This window comes from Oratosquilla oratoria, chromosome 27, assembly GCF_046742065.1.
Source record: "Oratosquilla oratoria isolate Oo_2021 chromosome 27, ASM4674206v1, whole genome shotgun sequence".
In the NCBI taxonomy this organism is placed as follows: domain Eukaryota; kingdom Metazoa; phylum Arthropoda; class Malacostraca; order Stomatopoda; family Squillidae; genus Oratosquilla; species Oratosquilla oratoria.
Genome location: NC_134803.1, coordinates 523210 through 545192, shown reverse-complemented (window position 1 = coordinate 545192; position 21983 = coordinate 523210). Strand labels below are relative to the sequence as shown.

General features: G+C 36.2%; 1 protein-coding gene across 1 annotated transcript in view; it reads left to right on the top strand.

Annotated features, from left to right (window-relative positions):
• Positions 1-20145, top strand: part of LOC143039847 (uncharacterized) — a 155734-nt gene extending 135589 nt beyond the window's left edge. Inside the window, exons 8-10 of the mRNA XM_076210103.1 lie at positions 2873-2961; positions 3457-3568; positions 19072-20145. Coding sequence (XP_076066218.1) covers positions 2873-2961; positions 3457-3568; positions 19072-19469 — 599 coding nt within the window. The 3' untranslated portion in view covers positions 19470-20145. The remainder of the gene's footprint in view (positions 1-2872; positions 2962-3456; positions 3569-19071) is intronic.
• The last annotated feature ends 1838 nt before the right edge of the window (positions 20146-21983 follow it).

The following is a 21983-nucleotide window of genomic DNA, read 5'->3' as shown; positions in this document are numbered from 1 at the left end:
TCCATATGTGACATTCCTTAAGTTTATATCCTTCTTAGTCAGGAACATAACTCCACCCCCTTGTTTTGTCTCTCTGTTTCTAATCCAATAATTATATGCACCATGTCCTACACTGTTGGGTGGTAGTGGACCTTTCAATTTTGTCTACAATTCCCATTATGTCCGTTTTTTTTCCTTCAGATAATCATTCAGTTCGTTCAATCCTGTTATTAAACCATCTATATTTGTGTAAGACACTCTAAATTTTCTGCTACTGCCATTGTAGTTTCTGTTTCTCTTTACGTGTCACAAACTTAATGTGTTTCTATTCAAAGCTAATAGATGTAATACAAGAAAAAGATGGATGAGCTGATTGTGCCTTTCTAGACCTGAAAAAAGCTTTTGATAAGGTGCCACATAAGAAATTGCTAAAGAAATTAGAAACTTCAGGAGGAAAACAGGGCAAACTGCTGAAGTGGATGGAAGACTTCTTGCATGAAAGAAAAATGAGAGTGGTGATAAGAGACAAACACTCTAATTGGAATGAAGTGATTAGTGGAGTTCCACAAGGAAAATTTCTGGCCCAAATAATGTTTGCTACATATATTAATGATATGGATAAAGGAATTGAAAGTTATATGAGCCTCTTTGCGGACGATGCAAAAATGTTGAAAAAAGTGAACACTGTAGAAGACTGTGAGTCGCTGCAGAGTGATCTCAATGAAGTATGGGAATGGAGTAGGAAGTGGGAGATGGAATTCAATACTAAGAAGTGTAGTATAATGGAATTTGGAAGAAGCAAAGAAAGAATAGCGGGATCATATAAATTGCAAGAAGAAGAAATTAAAAAAGTAGAAAATGAGAAGGACCTGGGAGTCATTATTATGAATGATATGTCCCCTGAGAAACATATAAACAAGATTTTTGGAGAAACTTTTAATTTAAGAAGATCAATCAAAGTGGCATTTACATACCCCTGGATGAAGAAATAGTGAAGAAAATACTAGTCACTTTGATAAGACCAAGATTGGAGTATGCCACTACGATGTGGTCACCAAGTACAAAAAAATGTATAACAAATCTTGAAAGAATACAAAGAGCAATTACAAAACTGGCACCAACACTCTCAGAACTACCATATGAAGAGAGACTAGCAAAACTTGAGCTACAGACATTAGAGCAAAGAAGAGAGAGAGGAGACTTGATAACTGTCAATAGAATCATGAAATGCATAGAAACTATTGATAGAGAGGATCTAATAAAATGGGATAGTAGAGATACAAGAGGACATGGAAAGAAAATCACAAAAGACAGTTGTAGGAGAGACCTAAAAAAGAACAGGTTTCCCAACAGGGTAATAAACATTTGGAATAAGCTAGATGAGAAAGTGGTGTGTGCAAAAACAATACACGAATTTAAAAACAGTCTAGACAAACCGAGATATGAAGACGGGACACCACAAGCATAGCTCCCTTTCTCGTAAAATACAACTAGGCACAACTAGGGAAATACACACATTTATATGTACATATAATATATATATATATTTTGGTAGGAGGCCATGTTGTATACATGATTTCAAGAAATCTACAGCGACAATGGCGTTGTTGAGTTTATATTGGAGCTTTAATTTCTCTCGTGCAACAAGTTTCTGTGGTGACTCCAAATAGCTGAGAAGGTGTCCAAAAGACATTGGGTGTGGTTTTCTCTTTTTTAATTCTCCTATACGTATTTCGACCTTACTCGGTCATCCTCAGGGAGGGAGTAACAATAGTTGGTGATTACAGGGTTTAAATACAGGCCGTACATTGGCCGAACACTGGGAGAGGTCATTTCATGTAGCCGTGATCCGTAGCGCTGCGTACGTGGAAGTAGCAACTTCCTTGTGGATTATGGAAAGGGGTGTTATTGTTTGTGTTATGTGCGTCTACTGCTTGGGAGTGTGGTTCCATTAACATACAACTCATGCCCACAACCACACTCCCAAGCAGTAGACGCACATAACACAAACAATAACACCCCTTTCCACAATCCACAAGGAAGTTGCTACTTCCACGTACGCAGCGCTACGGATCACGGCTACATGAAATGACCTCTCCCAGTGTTCGGCCAATGTACGGCCTGTATTTAAACCCTGTAATCACCAACTATTGTTACTCCCTCCCTGAGGATGACCGAGTAAGGTCGAAATACGTATAGGAGAATTAAAAAAGAGAAAACCACACCCAATGTCTTTTGGACACCTTCTCAGCTATTTGGAGTCACCACAGAAACTTAAGAGAAATTAAAGCTCCAATATAAACTCAACAACGCCATTGTCGCTGTAGATTTCTTGAAATCATGTATATATATATATATATATATATATATATATATATATATATATATATATGTGTGTGTATATATATATATATATATATTTATATATATATATGTATATATATATATATATTCATATGTATATAAAGAATATATATAATATATATATGTATATTTATATATATATATATATATATATAAATGCTTTGTTGTGTACTAGGCACAACTTTTAACATGCCTGGATTTAAAGAAAAAATAAATGAATGGTGGCATTCATGCACTTCAGCACAAATTTGAATTTCTAAGAGTCTAAATGAATACAAGTATTCCGAGTTGTGTAGCTTCCAAAACAAAGATGACAAACAATGCTCTCTTCCCCTACACCTAGACTCATGGTCAGATTCAATTTTCAATCTCTCCTCTTACTTTATTCCCATGAATGCTGGGAAATCTTCTGGAAAGGGCCTCCCTGGAGCTTCTGTCATGTATCCACTACTTGGGGCAGTCACATGTGCTCAATCTTTCAGTATGTACCAAATCACGCAGGACTTACTGACACTTCTAACCTTTGCAGCTTACTGGCACATGGACCGGGGTCGTGATTATTGGCTCATTGGGGATACTGTCAGTGTTCCAGGCATCAATCTACCAGAAGTACCACAGGTCAGTTCTGGGTTCCAGTATGCTGGACAATCAACCACTAAAATTAGTTCGTTCTTTCATTTTTGCCATTTAGTTAGCCTAAAGTCAGTTCACTTCCCCATCCTACTGATGAGGCCCAAGTCAAAATTTTGGCCATTTTGTATACAACAATTTTTCTTTTATTCAGAATCTCCAAAAATCCAAAGTCTCTTATATTGGGTAGAAATTTGAGAAAATTCTGTACACCAGAAGTACTGTACTTTCTAATAATTTGCTGCACTTCCGGAGAGGCTTTACCTTTCCAAACATTGGAGATTTCCAAATTTTAGAGATTCCAAATGGATAGAACTCTGTGTAGAGCACCAAACAATTTCATTAATCAGGTGAGGGTTGGTTCTGTCTTGAAGGGGGTCTTGGTCTACTGAATTGCCATACAGTCCAGGGATCGCCTCCACAGCGAAACCTCCTGACAAAATGGGACCAATTTCCTTGCCTCACAATAACTTCTTTCCACAGGTGTCAGAGGGCAATCTTATGCTGGCCAAAGCGCGGATTGGTGTTGCGGTTGGGCAGGAGGTCACATGTCTGGATTACCACAGGGGATTGGTTATCTGTGGCACCAGAGAAGGTGGGTGAAATCCTAGGGATAAGAGGAGGGTAGGCAGTTCATGGTGTGGGGAGTGGGGAATGTGAAGGGAGAATGTGGAGAGATGGGGGAAAAGTGAGGGAGAAGAATTGTAAGGTGAAAGGACAGAAAAGAATGAATAAAGCATATAAAAGTGAGGGTAGAGGGAAGGAGTGGGTGGGGAGGGATATGGTGATGAATAGAGGAAAATATTTTTTCTGCAGAAAAATTGGAGTGTATGTATCAATTCAAACTTGTATGTACATACATCAGCAGTGGTTGAAGTAAGATGTACGGAGTAACGAGCTCCGAAGTGCTAAGCAGCACTTCGATGGATGAATTGGGAATCAACCCTACCAAGTTGTTTACAAAAATGAGAAGGGAGAAATATACAACGAGCGACCAATAATGTAACAGTCTTTGTATCTTTATTTTATTTTATTTTATTTTTTTACGGTCAATTACTTAAAAAAGGGGAGAGGGTGGGAAAATATCAGATAATTTTTTGGTGGAAGGTAAGTTGAGAGTGGAGGATAGATGGAGAAAGAGGAAAAGGACAAAAGGTAGGGAGGTGCTTAGAGTGAACTCTTTAAATGAAAAGGGAAAGGAGAAGGAGTACAAGAAGAAGCTGAGAGAGGAGTGGGAGGGAGTGAAGGATAAAGTAGAGCTAGGAGTGGAGGAGGAATGGGGATGGTTCAAGGAGGGAGTCACAAAGTGTGCAGAGATGGTGTGTGGAACAAGGAGGGTGGGAGGAAATAGAAGGAAGGGTAGTGAATGGTGGGATGAGGAAATAAAGATGTTTGTAGAAGAGAAGAAGCAAGCTTTCACAGATTGGTTACAAAATAGGATGAGAGAGTCATATGAGAGGTACAAAGAAAAGAAAAGAAAAGTAAAGCACAAGGTTAAGGAGGCAAAGAGGAGAGCAGATGTGAAATGGGGTAAGAGTATGACAGAAAAGTTTGAAAGTAATAATAGGATGTTTTGGAAAGAAATTAAGAGAGGAAGAGGAGGTGAATCAAGTAGAGAAGAAAAGGTAAAAGGTGCAGATGGAGAGATGATAATGGAAGAGATGGCAGTAAGGGGAAGATGGGCAGAATATTTAAGGGAGTTGCTAAATGTGAAGGAGGATAGGGAGGGAAAGATAGTTGGAGTGGGAAATGCTAAGAAAATGACCATGATGAGTGAGGAAAATGGAGGAGAAATAAGGAAGGATGAAGTGAAAGCAGTTGTTAAGATGATGAAAGCAGGTAAGGTACCTGGTCTGGATGGATGCCATGAAGAATGTCTAAAAAAAGGAGGTACAGTGATGGTGGACTGGCTGGTGAGGTTATTTAATGTTTGCTGGAGTGAGGGTAGAGTGCCGGAGAACTGGAGGAGTGCCTGTATAGTTCCACTTTACAAGGGAAAAGGGGACAAGTGTGAGTGTAGTAGTTTCAGAGGGATTAGCTTGTTAAGTGTAATTGGGAAGGCTTATGGGAGGATCTTGATTGAGAGGATTAGGAGAGGAACAGAGGGAGTAATTGGTGAGGAACAGTGTGGATTTAGGATGGGTAGAGGTTGTGTAGATCAGATTTTTGTGGTAAGACAGATATGTGAGAAAGCTATAGGAAAGGGGAAGGATGTTTTTTTGGCTTTTATGGATCTGGAAAAGGCTTACAACAGGGTAGACAGGAAGGCACCGCTAAGGGTAGACAGGAAAGGACCACTATCAACAAGCATAGTGGGACATGGTCTATAAAACCACTGGGTAAAAAATAGAACAGACAAGCATGGAGGTGTCATTATATTGACCAAAAAAGGTCTAAATGTGACAAATATTATTAAAGGGCAAGGCAATGTAGAAGTAATTATGATTAAAATTGCGAACAAAAAGATGAAAAGCAGAAAATTTGTAGCTGTTAATGTACCACCAAAAACCCATGCGTGGTCAGACGGTGAACATTCTAAATTACTGGAAGAAACCATGAATGTCCTAAACGAGTTACTGAAAGGGGGTGGAAACATAGTAATCATGGGCGATTTTAATGCAAAAGACATAATTTGGGAAGAAATGATAGTTAAAGGGGGATATGAACTTTGGAGCAACATTCTACTGGATATGACCATCAAATACACCCTAACACAATGGGTTAAGGAAAATACTAGATATAGAAACAATGAGGAACCATTGAAACTAGACTTAGTATTAACTTCTGAACCAGATATTGTGAACAAAATGATGTATAAAACATCAATTGGAAAGAGTGACCATATACTAACAGAGTTTGAATTAAAAGAACAGAACAATGTAGATAGGAATGATAAACATAGAGAAGGAAGATTTATATACAACAAAATGGATTTTGTAAAACTAAGAAAAAAATTCCAAAACACAAATTGGGATAAATTCTCCAAAGAGGAAACAAAGATGGAAGACAAATGGAACATATTCAAAGAAAAGTACAAAGAAGGAATTAATAAATATGCACCAAAAAAGAAACAAAAAGAGATTTATATAAAATGTTGGTTCAACAAAAGGTGTAGTGAGGCTAAACCCAGGAGAGACAAAGCCTGGAAAAAATGGAAAAAAGATAGAAAAACATCTAAATGGCAAACATATATAAATGACAAACTAAAGGATAAGCATGAAATAGTGAAACTGTGTAAAGGAGATAAAGAATATATAGATGACACAGAGATGGCAGAAGTTATGATCAGACATTTCAGATCTATTTTTACAATTGAGAGCTCACAATCTTGGGAAGATGGACATCAAGAAAGATCACCCATGATGAAAGAAATAAAGATAACACAAAAAGAAATAAGAGACCAAATAAAAAGCCTAGATGTCAAAAAATTGCACGGACCAGATGGAATTGCAAGTTGGATACTGAAAGTGTATACGGTAGATGAACTGACAGACAAACTATACAAGATAATTGACTTCTCACTTAAAGAGGGAAAGGTACCACAAGGTTGGAAAGATCAAACATAGTACCAATATATAAAGGAGGAAATAGGGAAGATCCTACAAACTTCAGGCCAGTATTCCTCACAAGTACAGTAGCAAAAATATGCAAAAAGGTCATCAGGAACAAATGGACCAAACATTTGTAAGAAAACAAAATAATAAACCCCAAATAATTTGGCTTTAGAAGTGGAAGATTGTGCACCACAAACCTAATCTGCTTTTACTCGAGATTAATTGAGATAATACAAGAAAGGGATGGATGGGCAGATTGTGCCTTCTTGGATTTGCAGAAAGCAGTTGACAAAGTACCACATGAAAAATTGATAAGTAAAATTGAAAAAAAATTGGAGGAATTCAAGGCAAACTGTTGGAACGGATGAAGGATTTCTTAACTGGGAGAAAAATGAGAGTGGTACTTAGAGACAAAAATTTGAAATGGGAAGATGTGAAAAGTGGCATCCCACAAGACTGTTTTGGCTCCTTTAATGTTTACCATATACATAAATTATATGGATGAAGGAGTAAATTGTTACATGAACTTTTTTGCTGACGATGCCAAATTACTCAAGAGAGTAAGAACAGAAGAAGATTGCAGATCGCTGCAAGATGACCTGGATAAAATATGGGAATGGAGTTGGAGATATGAGATGAACTTCAACATAAAAAAATGTAACATAATGGAATTTGGAAAAGGTAAAAATAGAGTTTTGGGACAATATAAAATTGGAAACAAAGAAGTCAAAAAAGTAAATTCAGAGAGGGACCTAGGAGTAATCATCTCAAGTGACTTGACACCTGACAAACATGTAAATAAATTATTTGGAGAAACTTACAACTTATTAAGATCAATGAAAGTGGCCTTCAACTACATAGATGAGGAGAAGGTTAGAAAAATAATTGTTACACTGATAAGACTGAAATTAGAATATGCTGTATCAATGTGGGCACCTAGCACAAAAAAGAACATAAGAAAATTAAAAAGAATCCAAAGAGCAACAAAAATGGCACCCACACTGTCAGGTCTGACATATGAACAAAGATTGGAGAAATTACAGTTGTCAACACTAGAACAGAGAAGGTAAAGAGGCGATTTGTTGACCATTTTCAGAATTATGAAAGGGATGGAAGGTCTCGACAGAGACGACCTATTAAAGTGGGACAGAAGAGAAACAAGAGGACACGAAAAGAAACTAAAAGAGTTACAGAAAAGACCTGAAAAAATAGCTTCCCACATAGAGTGATTGATGTCTGGAACAAACTGAACAGAGAAACAGTGAATGCCATAACTATACACGATTTTAACCCCTTAACTCCTTATGCCGCATATGTAGGCGGCATAAGGAGCAAGTGGATACGCGAGGCTGCCATATCGGCGTCTTGATTATATTTATTGTAGTTGCCCCTGCATAATGACATACTCTCTAAAGTGTCTTCATCACATTTTCTATGGTTATCAAAATTCACGGGTGAAAGAGAGAACGATCGATATAAGCAGTGACTATATTTTATGATGCGAGTATTATTACGACACATCGTACGTCTGGCAGCTAATGTTGCCCGCAAGATTTTGGCCTGTACTGAAGAGGTTAAGAACAAACTGGATGCAGAGAGATACAAAAGCAGGTCACTATGAGCATAGCTCTCTTCCTGTAAAATACAACTAGGTAAATACAACTAGGTGAATACATTCAAACTCCTTCTCTCTTCCTCTCTTATGTTCCATGTTTCTGCCCCATACAGTGCTGTCGGCACAATTACTCCTTCATATAGCCTCCTCATAGCATCCATTCCCAGATATCTATTTCTCATTACACTTTTTAATCCACCAAGGCATTTACTCGCTTCTCTCAATCTACATTCTACCTCCACCCCCACTCCTCCCTTTCCTGCCACATTTGCACCCAAGTATCTAAAACTATCCACTTCCTTCAGTCTCTATCCCTTAATGCTCACCTCCAGCCTGCTGTTACTCTCTCCCTTTGTACATCTCATCACCTTACTTTTGCCCACATTTATCTTCAGCTTCCTTCTTTCACACACCCTCTCAAACTGTCACTAACTTCCTCAATCTCTCCTCTGATCCTGCCACAAGCGCAGTGTTGTCAGCAAACAACTGGCTTATTTCCCACTTTTCTCCATTTTCTTTAACCATCTTCAACCCCCTAACCACGACCTTTGCATTCACCTCTTGCACCACCCCATCCATGTATAGATTGAACAGCCAGGGTGACATAACACATCCCTGACAAAGTCCCACATTTACCTCAAACCATTTACTCTCTCCATTTCTAATCCTGACACAAACTCTATTACTCTCATAAAAACTCTAAACTGCTCTTAACAGCTCTCCTCCTATCCCATATATCTGCAGTACCTCCCACAATGCCTTCCTGTCTACCCTGTCATAAGACTTTTCCAAATCCATAAAAGCCAAAAAAACATCCTTCCCCTTTCCTATAGCTTTCTCACATATCTGTCTTACCACAAAAATCTGATCTACACAACCTCTACCCGTCCTAAATCCACACTGTTCCTCACCAATTACTCCCTCTGTTCCTCTCCTAATCCTCTCAATCAAGATCCTCCCATAAGCCTTCCCAACTGCATTAAGTAAGATGATACCTCTAAAACTACTACACTCACACTTGTCCCCTTTTCCCTTGTAAAGTGGAACTATACAGGCACTCCTCCAGTCCTCTGGCACTCTACCCTCTCTTAAACAAACATTAAATAACCTCACCAGCCAGTCCACCATCACTGTACCTCCTTTCTTCAGACATTCTTCATGGCATCCATCCAATCCAGGTGCCTTACCTGCTCTCATCATCTTAACAGCTGCTTTCACTTCATCCTTCCCTATTTCTCCTCCATTTTCCTCACTCATCACAGTCATTTTCTTAGTGCTTCCCACTGCAACTATCTTTCCCTCCCTATCCTCCTTCACATTTAACAACTCCCTAAAATACTCTGCCTATCTTCCTCTTACTGTCATCTCTTCCTCTATAATCTCTTCATCTGCACCTTTTACTTTTCCTTCTCTACTTGATTCACCTCCTCTTCCTCTCTTAATTTCTTTCCAAAACATCTTTTTATTACTTTCAAAATTTTCTGTCATACTCTTACCTCATTTCACATCTGCTCTCCTCTTTGCTTCCTTTATCTTATGCTTAACTTCCCTTCTCTTTACTTTGTACCTCTCATATGATTCCCTCATCCTAATTTGTAGCCAATCTATGAATGCCTGCTTCTTCTCTTCTACACCCTTCTTTGTTTCCTCATCCCACCACTCACTACCCTTCCTTCTATTTCCTCCTACCCACCTTGTTCCACACACCATCTTTGCACACCTTATGACTCCCTCCTTGAACCATCCCCATTCCTCCTCCACTCCTAGTTCTACTCTATCCTTCACTCCCTCCCACTCCTCTTTCAGCTTCTTCTTATACTCATTCTCCTTTTCTTTCTCATTTAAGCAGTTCACTCTAAGTACCTCCCTACCTTCTGCCCTTTTCCTCTTTCTCCACCTATTCTCCACTCTCAATTTACCTTCCACCAGAAAATGATCTGATATTCCCCACTCTTTCCCCTTAGAACATGTACATCCTTAACTCTTCCTACCATACTCCTGGTCACCACTATATAGTCCATTAACACTCTATCTGCCACCCTTCCATGCACCACCCTCTCCCATGTGTACTTATGCTTGACTTTCTTCTTAAACACTGTATTTACTATCATCAACTCTCTTTCAAGACACATCTCCACCATCAATTCTCCACTACTATTTTTACATGGAAACATAGGTGAGAAAAATTTGCAGGAGATTAACCCCTTCCATACGGTGCCGCACACGTAGGCGTCATGAGGAGCAAGTGGATTCGCGACGCTGCCATATCGGCGTCTTGATTATATTTATTGTAGTCGCCCCTGTGTTTTTACATTCTCCCAAATGCACCCTGAATCCCATTCTCTGTGGTTTTCAAAATTCGCGGGGTGAAAGAGAGAACGATCGATATAAGCGGCGACTATATTTTATGATGCGAATATTATTTCGTTACGTCATACGTCTGGCATTGGTTGCTGCCCGCGAGATTTAAGTCCCGTATTGAAGTGGTTAAGAAATGGAACGAAAACAGAGAAAATGAAAGATAGCTTTTAAAGAAATGGTACAACAGATGCAGGAAAATGCAAAAGACACAATTATTCAAGTAATTAAAGAAAAAGTAAATTAAGGCAGAGATACAGTGGATAAAAATATGTATTGTAGTATATGGATTAAAGGAAAAACATGGTTTGGATAGGTACTTTAGTGAAAAAGCAGAAAAAGAAGTAGCAAAAACAATTCTAAAAGAAGTACAGGACAATCAAGAAGTAGAAAAAGAAATAGAAGTATATAGAATGAGACAATATTCTAAAGAAAGAAACCGATCCCTAAAAATAAAACTAAGATTACAAATGGTAACAGAAGACATAATGACAGAATCAGGTAAGTTAGCAAAGAGTGAGCATTGCAACAATATATGGATAAAAAATAAATGAATGTTGAGGAAAGAGAAAGAGAGAAGACACGAAAAGCTAAAGCTAAAAAAAAAAAAAAAAAAAAATGAAAACAACGGAGACCAAAAGTAAGGAGTTCTATTGGAGAGTCTTAGACATGAGGCTGAAAAGATGGTACACCAAGGTAAGCTAAATGAAAGGAACAGAAAATGAGATAAAAAATAAAATAATAATAATAAAATAAATAAATAAATAAAAGTGGCCTATACTAATGTAGATGGATTAATCTCAGGATTGAGTGAACTAAATGATTACCTGTTAGAAGAAAAACCAGACATAATGGGAATTGTGGAGATGAAATTAAGGGGTCCACTACCACCTAATAGTGTTGGATATGGGTTATATAACTATTAGATTAAAGACAAAAACAAGAAACAGGGAGGAGGAATCATGTTTTTGGCTGAGAAAAACTTAAATGTAATGAGAGTTACAGTGGTAAAAACATTGTGGAAATGATCATGATAAAAGTTGAAGACAGCAAAATGAAAAATAGAAAGTTTGTGTTGATTTATGTGCCCCCAAAAATGGACTCTTGGAAAGAGGACATGCATTCAAAAATGTCAGAAAATACAAGGCATTCATTAAACAAGATGCGGAAGAAGGGAGGTAACCTGGTACTTATGGGAGATTTTAACTGTAAGGAAATCTGTGAAGTGTGGCAGTGAAAGGGGGAGAGGATCTGTGAAGTGTGGCAGTGAAAGGCAGAGAGGATCTATGGGGAAATGTATTACTTGACATGACTATAGAACATACAATGACACAATGGGTAAAAGAAAACACCAGATATAAAAGTAATGAAGAACCGTTGAGACTAGATTTAATGTTTACAATAGAACCTGAAATTGTGGATAAAATTTAATACAAGACACCATTTGGAAAGAGTAACCAAACTAATAGAGGGTGAACTAAAGGAAGAAATATATATGGAGAGAAATTAGAAATACAGGAAAGGAAGACTGTACAACAAAACAGACCTTGGAAAATTTAAGTAATTCTTTCAAAATGCAAATTGGGAAAACTTTTTCAAAGAAATGACACATTTGGAAGAGAAATGGATGATTTTCATGGAAATTTATAATGGAGGTGTGAATAAATATGTACCAAGACAGAAACAGGAAGAGTTGTACATTAAGTGCTGGTTCAACAGAAAGTGCAATGAGATTAAAGATAGAAGAGATAAAGCTTGGAAAAGATTAAAAAAAAAAAAAAAAAATACTGGAAAGTGGCAAATATATATCAACCATTGAAATTAATATGTAAAAGTGCACTAAAAAGAAAAAAGAAACTGAAAAAAATCATAGAAAAATTTAAAGATCAACCCAAACTATTCTATAGATATGTGAATGGTGAACTTAGAAATAAACAGAAAACAGTGAAACCATGCCACAAAAATATAAAATACACAGAAGATTTAGAAATGGCTGAAGTCATGAACAACAACTTCAAGTCAGTTTTCACCAGAGAAAAAGTACAGCATTGGGACAAAGGAATTGAAGTGCAATCAGCCCCCATGAGGGAAATAACAATAACACAAAAAGAAATAATGGTTCAACCAATGAACCTTGATGTCAGGAAATCACACAGCCCAGATGGAATTGCAAATTGGATACTAAAAGAATGTAAAGAAGATTTAATGGACAAAATTTATAACATAATAAGTTGCTCACTCAAAGAAGAAAAAAAAACAAAGTAATGGAAAATGCCAATATTGTACCAATATATAAAGGAGGAAAAAAGAAGAACCAACAAATTACAGACTGGTCTCCTTTACAAGCATTTTAGCCAAAATTAGTTAAAAAATTATCAAGACTAGATGAATAAAACACCTGGAAGGAAACAATATAATAAACCTGAGACAATTTTAATTCAGACAGGGAAGATCCTGTGCCACAAATCTAATCTGTTTCTACTAGAGACTAATAGATGTAATAAAAGAAAGGGATTGATGGGCTCATTGTGCTTTCCTAGACTTACAAAAAACCTTTGACAAAGTTACCACACAAAAAAAACAAAAAAAAAAAAAAAAAAAAAACAACAACATAGGGATACAAGGTAAAATACTAAATTGGATGGAGGATTTCTTGCATGGCAGAAAAATGAGAGTAGTGCTCAGAGAAAAGAGTTCAACTTGAGAGGAGGTGATTAGTGGAGCTCCACAGGGATCGATTTTGGCTTCAATAACATTCACTATTTATGTGAATGACATGGATGAAGATGTGAAATGTTACACGAGTTTCTTTGCAGATGATGCTAAATTGCTGAAACGGTTTGTGAATCACTACAGAGAGACCTAAACAAGGTTTGGAAATGAAGCCAAAAGTAGGAAGTAGACTTCAACATAAAGAAATGTAGCATAATGGAGTTCAGAAAAAGTAAAAAAGGAATGTCAGTACAATATAAAATTGGAACAAAGGAAGTAAAGAAAGTGGGATCTGAAAAAGACCTGGGAGTAATTATTCCAAATGACATGTCTCCTGATAAGCAGATAAACAAAATTGTTGGAGAGTCTTACAACTTGCTAAGATCAATAAAGGTAGCCTTTACCCATTTAGATGAAGAAATGGTTAAAAAAGTACTAGTCACACTGATAAGGCCTAGACTAGAGTATGCTGTGACAATATGGTCACCCAGAACCAAAAAGAATATAAAATTGAACAAATCCAGAGAACAGCCATGAAAATGGGGCCAACACTTTCAAACCTGTCATATGAGAAAAGACTGGCTAAATTAAAATTGCCGACTTTGGAACAAAGACGAGAAAGAGGCGACCTGCTGACCATTTACAGAATCATGAAAGGCACAGAAGTCCTTGATAGAGAGGACTTACTAAATTGGGATAAGTGAAATACAAGTGGACATAATAAGAAACTCAAAAAAGATAGTTATAGAAGAGACCTGAAAAAAATGTTTTGCACACAGAGTGGTGGATATCTGGAACAAACTAGATAAAACAGTATTGTGTGCAAAAACTATACATGAATTTAAGAGCAAACTAAACACTGAGATACAAAGATGGGACACAAGCATAGCTCCCCTTCCCATAAGATACAACTAGATAAACAGAACTAGGTAAATACACAAACAAATCTCATGTCTAACAATGATCATATCTTTAAGTCATCTGTGCATTGTATGCAATACTGACATGAAAATATAGGTTTCCCTTGCTATTCAATGGTTCGATATCTGATATTTCATTTATACGATCTTTTTGATTTGATACCACTCATTTTTTTATGTAGGTACTTGATTATATGATCACCAAACCGTAAACAATAGTACTGCAATCAGAGTACCACCCATGCTCTATTGGCCACCCATCGAAACTCATCCCTGCTCTATTCAGTTCTGTTTACTTCCTCAGCCTGTATTTACCTAGTTGTATTTACCTAATTGTATTATACGGGAAGGGAGCTATGCTCGTGGTGACCCATCTTTGTATCTCTCAGCATCAAGTTTTTTCTTAAAATCTTGTATAGTGTTTACACACACTATTTTGTTGTCTAATTTATTCCATGTATCTATCACTCTGTGTGGGAAACTGTTCCTTTTTAAATTTCTTCTGTAACTATCTTTTTTTAGTTTCTTTTTGTGTCCTCTTGTTTTACCATTGTCCCATATTAACAAGTTATCCCTATCTAAAACTTCCATTCCTTTCATTATTCTGTAGATAGTCAGCAGGTCACCTCTTTCTCTTCTCTGTTCCAAAGTTGGTATTTCTAATTTGGACAGTCTTTGCTCATATGTTAGTTCGGAAAGAGTTGGTGCTAGTTTGGTTGTTGTTCTTTGTAGCCTTTCTAATTTTTTAATGTTCTTTTTGGTACTGGGTGTCCAGAGTGCTGCTGCATACTCGAGTTTTGGTCTTATTAGTGTTGTTAGGATTTTCTTTATCATTTCTTTGTCCAAATAGGCAAATGCCACTTTGATTAATCTCAATAAATTGTAGGTTTCTCTGAATATTTTGTTAATATGCTTATCTGGTGTCATGTCCTTGCCAATCATCATTCCAAGATCTTTCTCTGAGTTTACTTTTTTCACCTTTTCTTCACCAATTTTTTAATCTTTTGATATTCTGTTTTTACTCTTTCCAAACTCCATTATACTACATTGCTTTATATTGAATTTTACTTGCCATTTTTGGGTCCAATTCCAGATCTTGTCCAAATCTTGTTGCAATGAGTTGCAGTTTTCCTCCATTTTTACCTTCTTTAGTATCTTTGCATCATCTGCAAAGAAATTCATATAACGCTCTACACCTTCATCCATGTCATTAATGTGTGTGGCAAACATGATCAGGGCCAGTACCGATCCCTGTGGGACACCACTTTTCATTTCTTCCCATTTTGAGAATTTTTCTCTAATTTCAACTCTCATTTTCCTCCCAATCAGTGTATCAGTATCTGTGTTTTGTGCTACTATTTCACATCCATTGTTACTTTTATGAGAGTAATACATAATGTAATGGCTTCCAAACAGCCTGCAACAACTACTACTGGTAAGATAAAGCCCAAAAGACCAACAAAAAGTTTATCGTTGGAGAAAAAACTTGAAATTGTTAAGCGCCATGAGGGAGGATTTAAAACATCCAAAGAGAGATTAACCCTGGTGCTGGGTGGTAATGCAGCTGAGGACCTGAAACTGAAACCTTTACTGATCTACCTTTGTGAAAACCTAAGGGCACTTAAGGGCTATGTGAAAGAATATCTCCCAGTGATATACAGAACCAACAAGAAGGCCTGTATGTCTTCTATGAACTAGCATTATGTTGCAAATTATTTGTCCCCTGCACTGTGTGACTATGCTGCCAAAGAAAACATTGCCCACTGTTTCCTCCTGCTGGTAGACAATCCCCCAAGCCACCCAACAACAATGGAAGATTGAGCAGACAACATAGAGGTGATGTTTCTGCCCAAAAACATGACAGCACTCATCCAGCCCATGGACCAAGGTGTGATTGCCACTTTCAAAGCGTATTATCAGCGCCACATAATGAGTCAGCTGATTAACGTAGCTGACAGCCCAGACAAGCTCACAGTCAAGCAGTTCTGGGCCAATTATAATATCAAGAAGGCCATTGACAATATCAATGCAGCATGGAAAGTGACGGAAAAAAACAATGAATGGCTGCTGGAAGAAACTGTGGCCCAAATGTGTCAAGCCAGCTGATGACTTCATTGGATTTGGTGATGTGGCACCCATTCATAAGGACATCGTCAGGCTCTCACATATGACTGGCTTCAAGTAGATGGATGAAGACGATGTGAATAAGTTGCTACAGTCCCATGATAGGCCACTCAGCAATGAAGATCTGATGGAGTTGGAATAAGAACAAGCTCTCCATGGTGATGATAATGATGATGCACCCCAGCAAAGCCTTGACATCAAAACACTTCATGAGGTGTTCTCTGGCCTAGATTCAATCCTTAAGAAGAAGAAGAAAAAAAAAAAAAATAAATAAAATAAAATAAAAAATAAATAAAGGAAAGTGACCCAAACCCAGCACAAAGTGGAACAGTTGCCTATGATGTGGAGCAAGCCTTCAAGGTCTACAGAGATATATTCAAGGCCAAGAAAAAAAAAAAAAAAAAAGCAAGACAAACCACCATTTTCAGCTTCTTCAGACCTGCTGCTCCCTCCCAGCCAGCCCCCCTCCTTCCATCAACTGATCCGGACTCCCCTCCTCCACCTCTCCAATCTATGTCTGGCACTCTTCCGTCCACCTCTGCTACCCAGGGTTCATCAAGCCCTACCACTTCTGATGATGAGAAGAAGGCTTCTTTGGTATTTTAGTAAGACTAGCCATGAAAGGTATGTGCAGTGCAGAATTGGGTAACTTGTGGCTAATGGTGTTCTACAGAGCGACGTTTTATGCTCTTTCCAGTGGATATAGGCCTACCAGGGAAACCACTGTATAGAAAATAATGTGTCTATATCACTACCTCTTTTGATGGTGTGGAAAAACGTTGTATATCTCTCAATATAGGCTAGACCAAGTCTACTCTCCCCATTGAATTAAATGCTATTAAAACTTAAATTTGCTATCTGATCATTCGTTATTCAGTCTAATTTTCAGGAACATAACTCAATTGTATAGTGGGGGAATCCTGTACTTTATAACTGAATACGACATTGCACATGCTCCATGTGTCAAAGTTACTGTTACATCAGCAACTATGTCATGTATGTGTGTAATCTATAAAACATGACACGTGACATCTGTACACATTTCCCTTTTCAGAGGGTAGACTACTCAGATGCACACTGATATACAGTATATAATCTTGACTCAGTGTGAATTCATAATGGTACCAAAAGTAATATTTTATGCAAAGCTTGGTTGTGGACATATATACCTGATGCAGCATATCCATGCCTGTGGGAGTAAGTTAAGATGTACAATTAACTGATGTATAAAAATGGCTGATGTCATTAATTGATATATATATATATATATATATATATATATATATATATATATATATATATATATACATATATATATATATATATGTATATATATATATATATATATATATATATATATATATTCATTATATTTAGTTATATTTCACTATATTTCATTTTGAAAATTTCCTACAATGAAAAAGGCTATACATTTTTTCTTATGATAAGAGGTTTCCAAGATAAAATCCATATAACTACAGGTACACTTCACCTTACGTCGTTAATTGGTTCCAGGAGACACGACGTAAGTTGAAAAACGACGTAAGTTGAATTTGCTAATATGTAGGCTAGGTAGGCCTGGTGTAGCCCAAGCTAAACTACTAACAGCCATTTCCTAGTACATTACTGTATTTTACTTATGAATGCATTTTAGATAAGATAAGGTTAATAAAAAAAACTTATTTTAAGTTTCCAAACAAAACATGTATTTATTTTTAATTAAGTAAAAAAAAAAGTACCTGTACTTTAACTTTATCAATGCATACAATTTGGTGATGTTTACATTGCTAAAACCTACTTCACAGTGCTGTAATTTATGAATGCATTGTCAATAATATATGGTAAAACAAAACAAAAAACAAAAAATAAAAAATATTTTAAGCTTACAAACGATCATTTTGTAATAAGTGAAAAATGTAATGAAGCATTTTTAATTTACCAATGCAGTACATGCAATATGTTGATGTTTACATTGTAGACATTTTATCATTGCCATTTTATCCTCCAGCGAAAAAGCATGATGCTTAACAATTTCATTAGGATTTTTCTTAGAAGGCATGGGGGGAAAATATTAGTTACAAGTGAATGTTAATGAGAAAATTTACAAAACTTCAATAAACAGATCGTAATCCAAAACAATTGCGGGATTCGAGACGCCGCATAACGTTATATACAGTATTGGAACTGCTGTTGCCCTGATAGATAAGAAAATCAGCTGATTTCATGTTCTAGTGAACCAGGCCATACTACATTATGGTATGTATTTTAGCAGTTACTGAATCTTAATATCATTTACATGGTTTTATTCTTATTTATTGTAACATAGATTTATGTGCTTGAAATGTTTTTGGTGTCATGCGATTCCATTATTATTGGTTGACCAACGTAATGTCAAGTAAAACGACAACTTGAATTTTATTTTTCCATATATTATTTTTGAAAACCGATGTATGTTCGAAAACGACATAAGCTGAGGTGTGCCTGTATTTTACTTTATTGTAATGTATGGATATATTATTCTTCCTTTTAATTCTTTTAATTCTCATGTGCAAAATATGATATTTACAATGAGTTCACACACACTTGTAAATTATATAATTTCAATATACATCTTAATATACAAATGGACATTCATACCTCCATTTTTTATACTAAATTAAGATAGATCCTTCTTTTGGAATCCCTAAAATCTCCAATACTTAGAACAAAAAAAGGTTTGAAGAATATTTATGGACACCAGGTGCAATTTCTAAGTATCCTGACATATTTCTAAAGACTCCTTTTTTCCATTCCACCCATTTTCCTCTATCTAAAGGAGACCTTCTGGTCTTCAAGAACTACCGCAATGGCAACGGCATCGATTGGGGAGTCCTAGAGGAGATGCCCTACCTCCACATCTCTGTGACCTCGCTCCCAATTTCACGGGTCACTGCCTCCTTCCTCAGCAACTTTGTCAACATTGTCCTCAGAGTTCGCAACTCTGAGTACTTCATTGTCACCATTCCAACCATAGATCCTCCTCCTCCCGCTACTTCCTTTGAGTCTCCTACAGCTGCCTCTTCCTCATCTGCCTCCTTCCCCAATACCTCCACCTCTGTTACCTCATCACCGACAGCCACTACTACCTCCTCTACAACCTCCACCTCGATGTCGTCTTCAGGGGGTGCTGCATCGTCTTCTAAAGAAGGAAGTCTTGCTAAAGGGGAAGACTGATAGGATTTTTTATTAATGTGTATTAACTAAGCTTTGCCAGTACATTTATCGAAAATATTGTGAAGAGATGGTGTGATATTGATCATATGATATTAAAGTTTCCTATGTTTTATAATTTTTATCATGAAGAGTGTTTTGGTGCATAATAAGAGATGTATCCATTTTATTTAACAATGGAGAACTACATGAGTTTAATAATAAAAAAGTAGAAAAAAATAAATAAAGAAAAAAATAATGATTTTTTATGTTATTTTTATTTTGTATTGAATGATCATTGTAATAAGGTTAAATTCATGTACTCTATTTTAGTTACAAGCTATTCTGTGTTTTCATATAATTTACTTTTAACTTTGTTATGTTCCTATCAGTATCATGATACTGGTTTTCTTTATTGTTATTTCTCTTACTTATGGCTTCATGTTATTGCCTTTATCAACTCAAATGCTTTTGCCATCGATCAATTTTTTAAATAAGAACTTAGTATACCACTGTCATATAGTGCCAATATTACTGCAGCTACTTTTGTGATTATTGAGACAGCCAATAGCTTCTACAACTGCTAAGCCTTGTATAATAGGTGATGCAGCCTCAATTGTTATATCAATAATGGTGCTAGCTCCATTTTCAAGTACATATTAAATCACTAAGAACATAAAATATCTTCTCACACACTTTATAGTGTTGTTTCTGTTTATTCTTTATGTAAACTTGATTAATTGTTTCCACATGAAAAATAGAATTAATAATTTCTGTTGTATTGACTGATGTATTTGAACAGAAACTGTACATTGAAAGAAAAAAGAAAAGATTTTGATGCAGAAAGTAAAGGAAATGTGCCAGTTTATTTGCAAGAAAAATGCACAAATTGGAGTTTGACTGTAAAACTCATTATTTCTCCTTTGTGGGAGTGGTGTGAGGAGCCTACACCTTTGCCCTATGTGTTCAGAGAGCCAAGTCAAAGGGCTTGTGCTTTTATGAATATATATATATATATGTATACATATATATAAATACATATATATATATGTATACATATATATATATACATATACATATGGTGAAGCATGGCAGGAGATTCTCTCTGATGCATATTCTGTTAAAAACGACAGCAAAAGAATTATTAATTAACTTTTTCCGTGAGCTCTCAAGCTTGCGAAAAGTAGATTTCTGGTAGGGGGAAAGGGAGTAAATCAAATTTCCAAAACTCATAGGAAACAAAAGTTATAATGAACACAAAAAATACAGCACACAGTAAACTAGATACAAGAAAAGACAAAGAATACAGCAAAAATACAAATTTCAAAACGTTTCGCAGATCTTTCTGCATCCTCAGTTGATGTGAATAAGAATGGAAAAGGGAGCATGTTTTAAATGAAGAGAAAAGCACGGGGAGAAGACACCGTGTATAAAACACGGAAATCTACTTTTCACAAGCTAGAGAGCTCACTGAAAAATATAATTAATAATCCTTTATCTGTCTTTATTAACAGATTATATATATATATATATATATATATATATATATATATATATATATATATATATACACATACATACATACATACATACATACATACATACATACATACATACATGCATGCATGCATACGTACATACCTACATACATACATACATACATTTTGAAAGAATGGATTTTTAAAGAAAGCAGAAATGAACTGGTAGACAAAATACATAGCATAATAAATAGTTCCTTGAAAGAAGAAAAAGTTCCAGAAGATTGGAAAAAAGCAAATATAGTACCTATATGTAAAGGAGGAAATAAAGAAGACCCTACCAACTATAGACCAGTCTCTCTAACAAGTACAATAGCAAAAATTTGTGAAAGAATTATCAAAAGTAAATGGGTAAAATATTTAGAAAAAAACAGCGTGCTAAATCCAAGGCAATTTGGATTCAGACAAGGACGATCATGCGTCACTAATTTGATATGTTTCTATTCAAGGCTAATAGATATAATACAAGAAAGAGATGGATGGGCTGATTGTGCATTTCTAGACCTAAAAAAAGCTTTTGACAAAGTACCACATAAGAAGTTGCTTAAGAAATTAGAAACTGAAGGAGGAATACAGGGCAAACTGCTTAAATGGATGGAAGACTTTTTGCAAGAAAGAAAAATGAGAGTAGTGATAAGAGACAAACTCAAAATGGGATGACGTAATAAGCGGTGTTCCACAAGGAACAGTTCTGGCCCCAATAATGTTTGCTATATATATTAATGATATGGATGAAGAAATTGAAAGTTATATGAGCTTCTTTGCAGATGATGCAAAACTATTAAAAAAAAGTGAACACGGAAGAAGATTGTGAGTCACTACAGAGTGATCTAAATAAAGTATGGGAATGGAGTAGGAAGTGGGAGATGGAGTTCAATACAAAAAAGTGTAGTATAATGGAATTTGGAAAAAGCAAAAACAGAATAACAGGATCATATAAATTGGGAGAAGAAGGAATAAAAAAAGTAGAAAATGAGAAGGACCTGGGAGTCATTGTTAT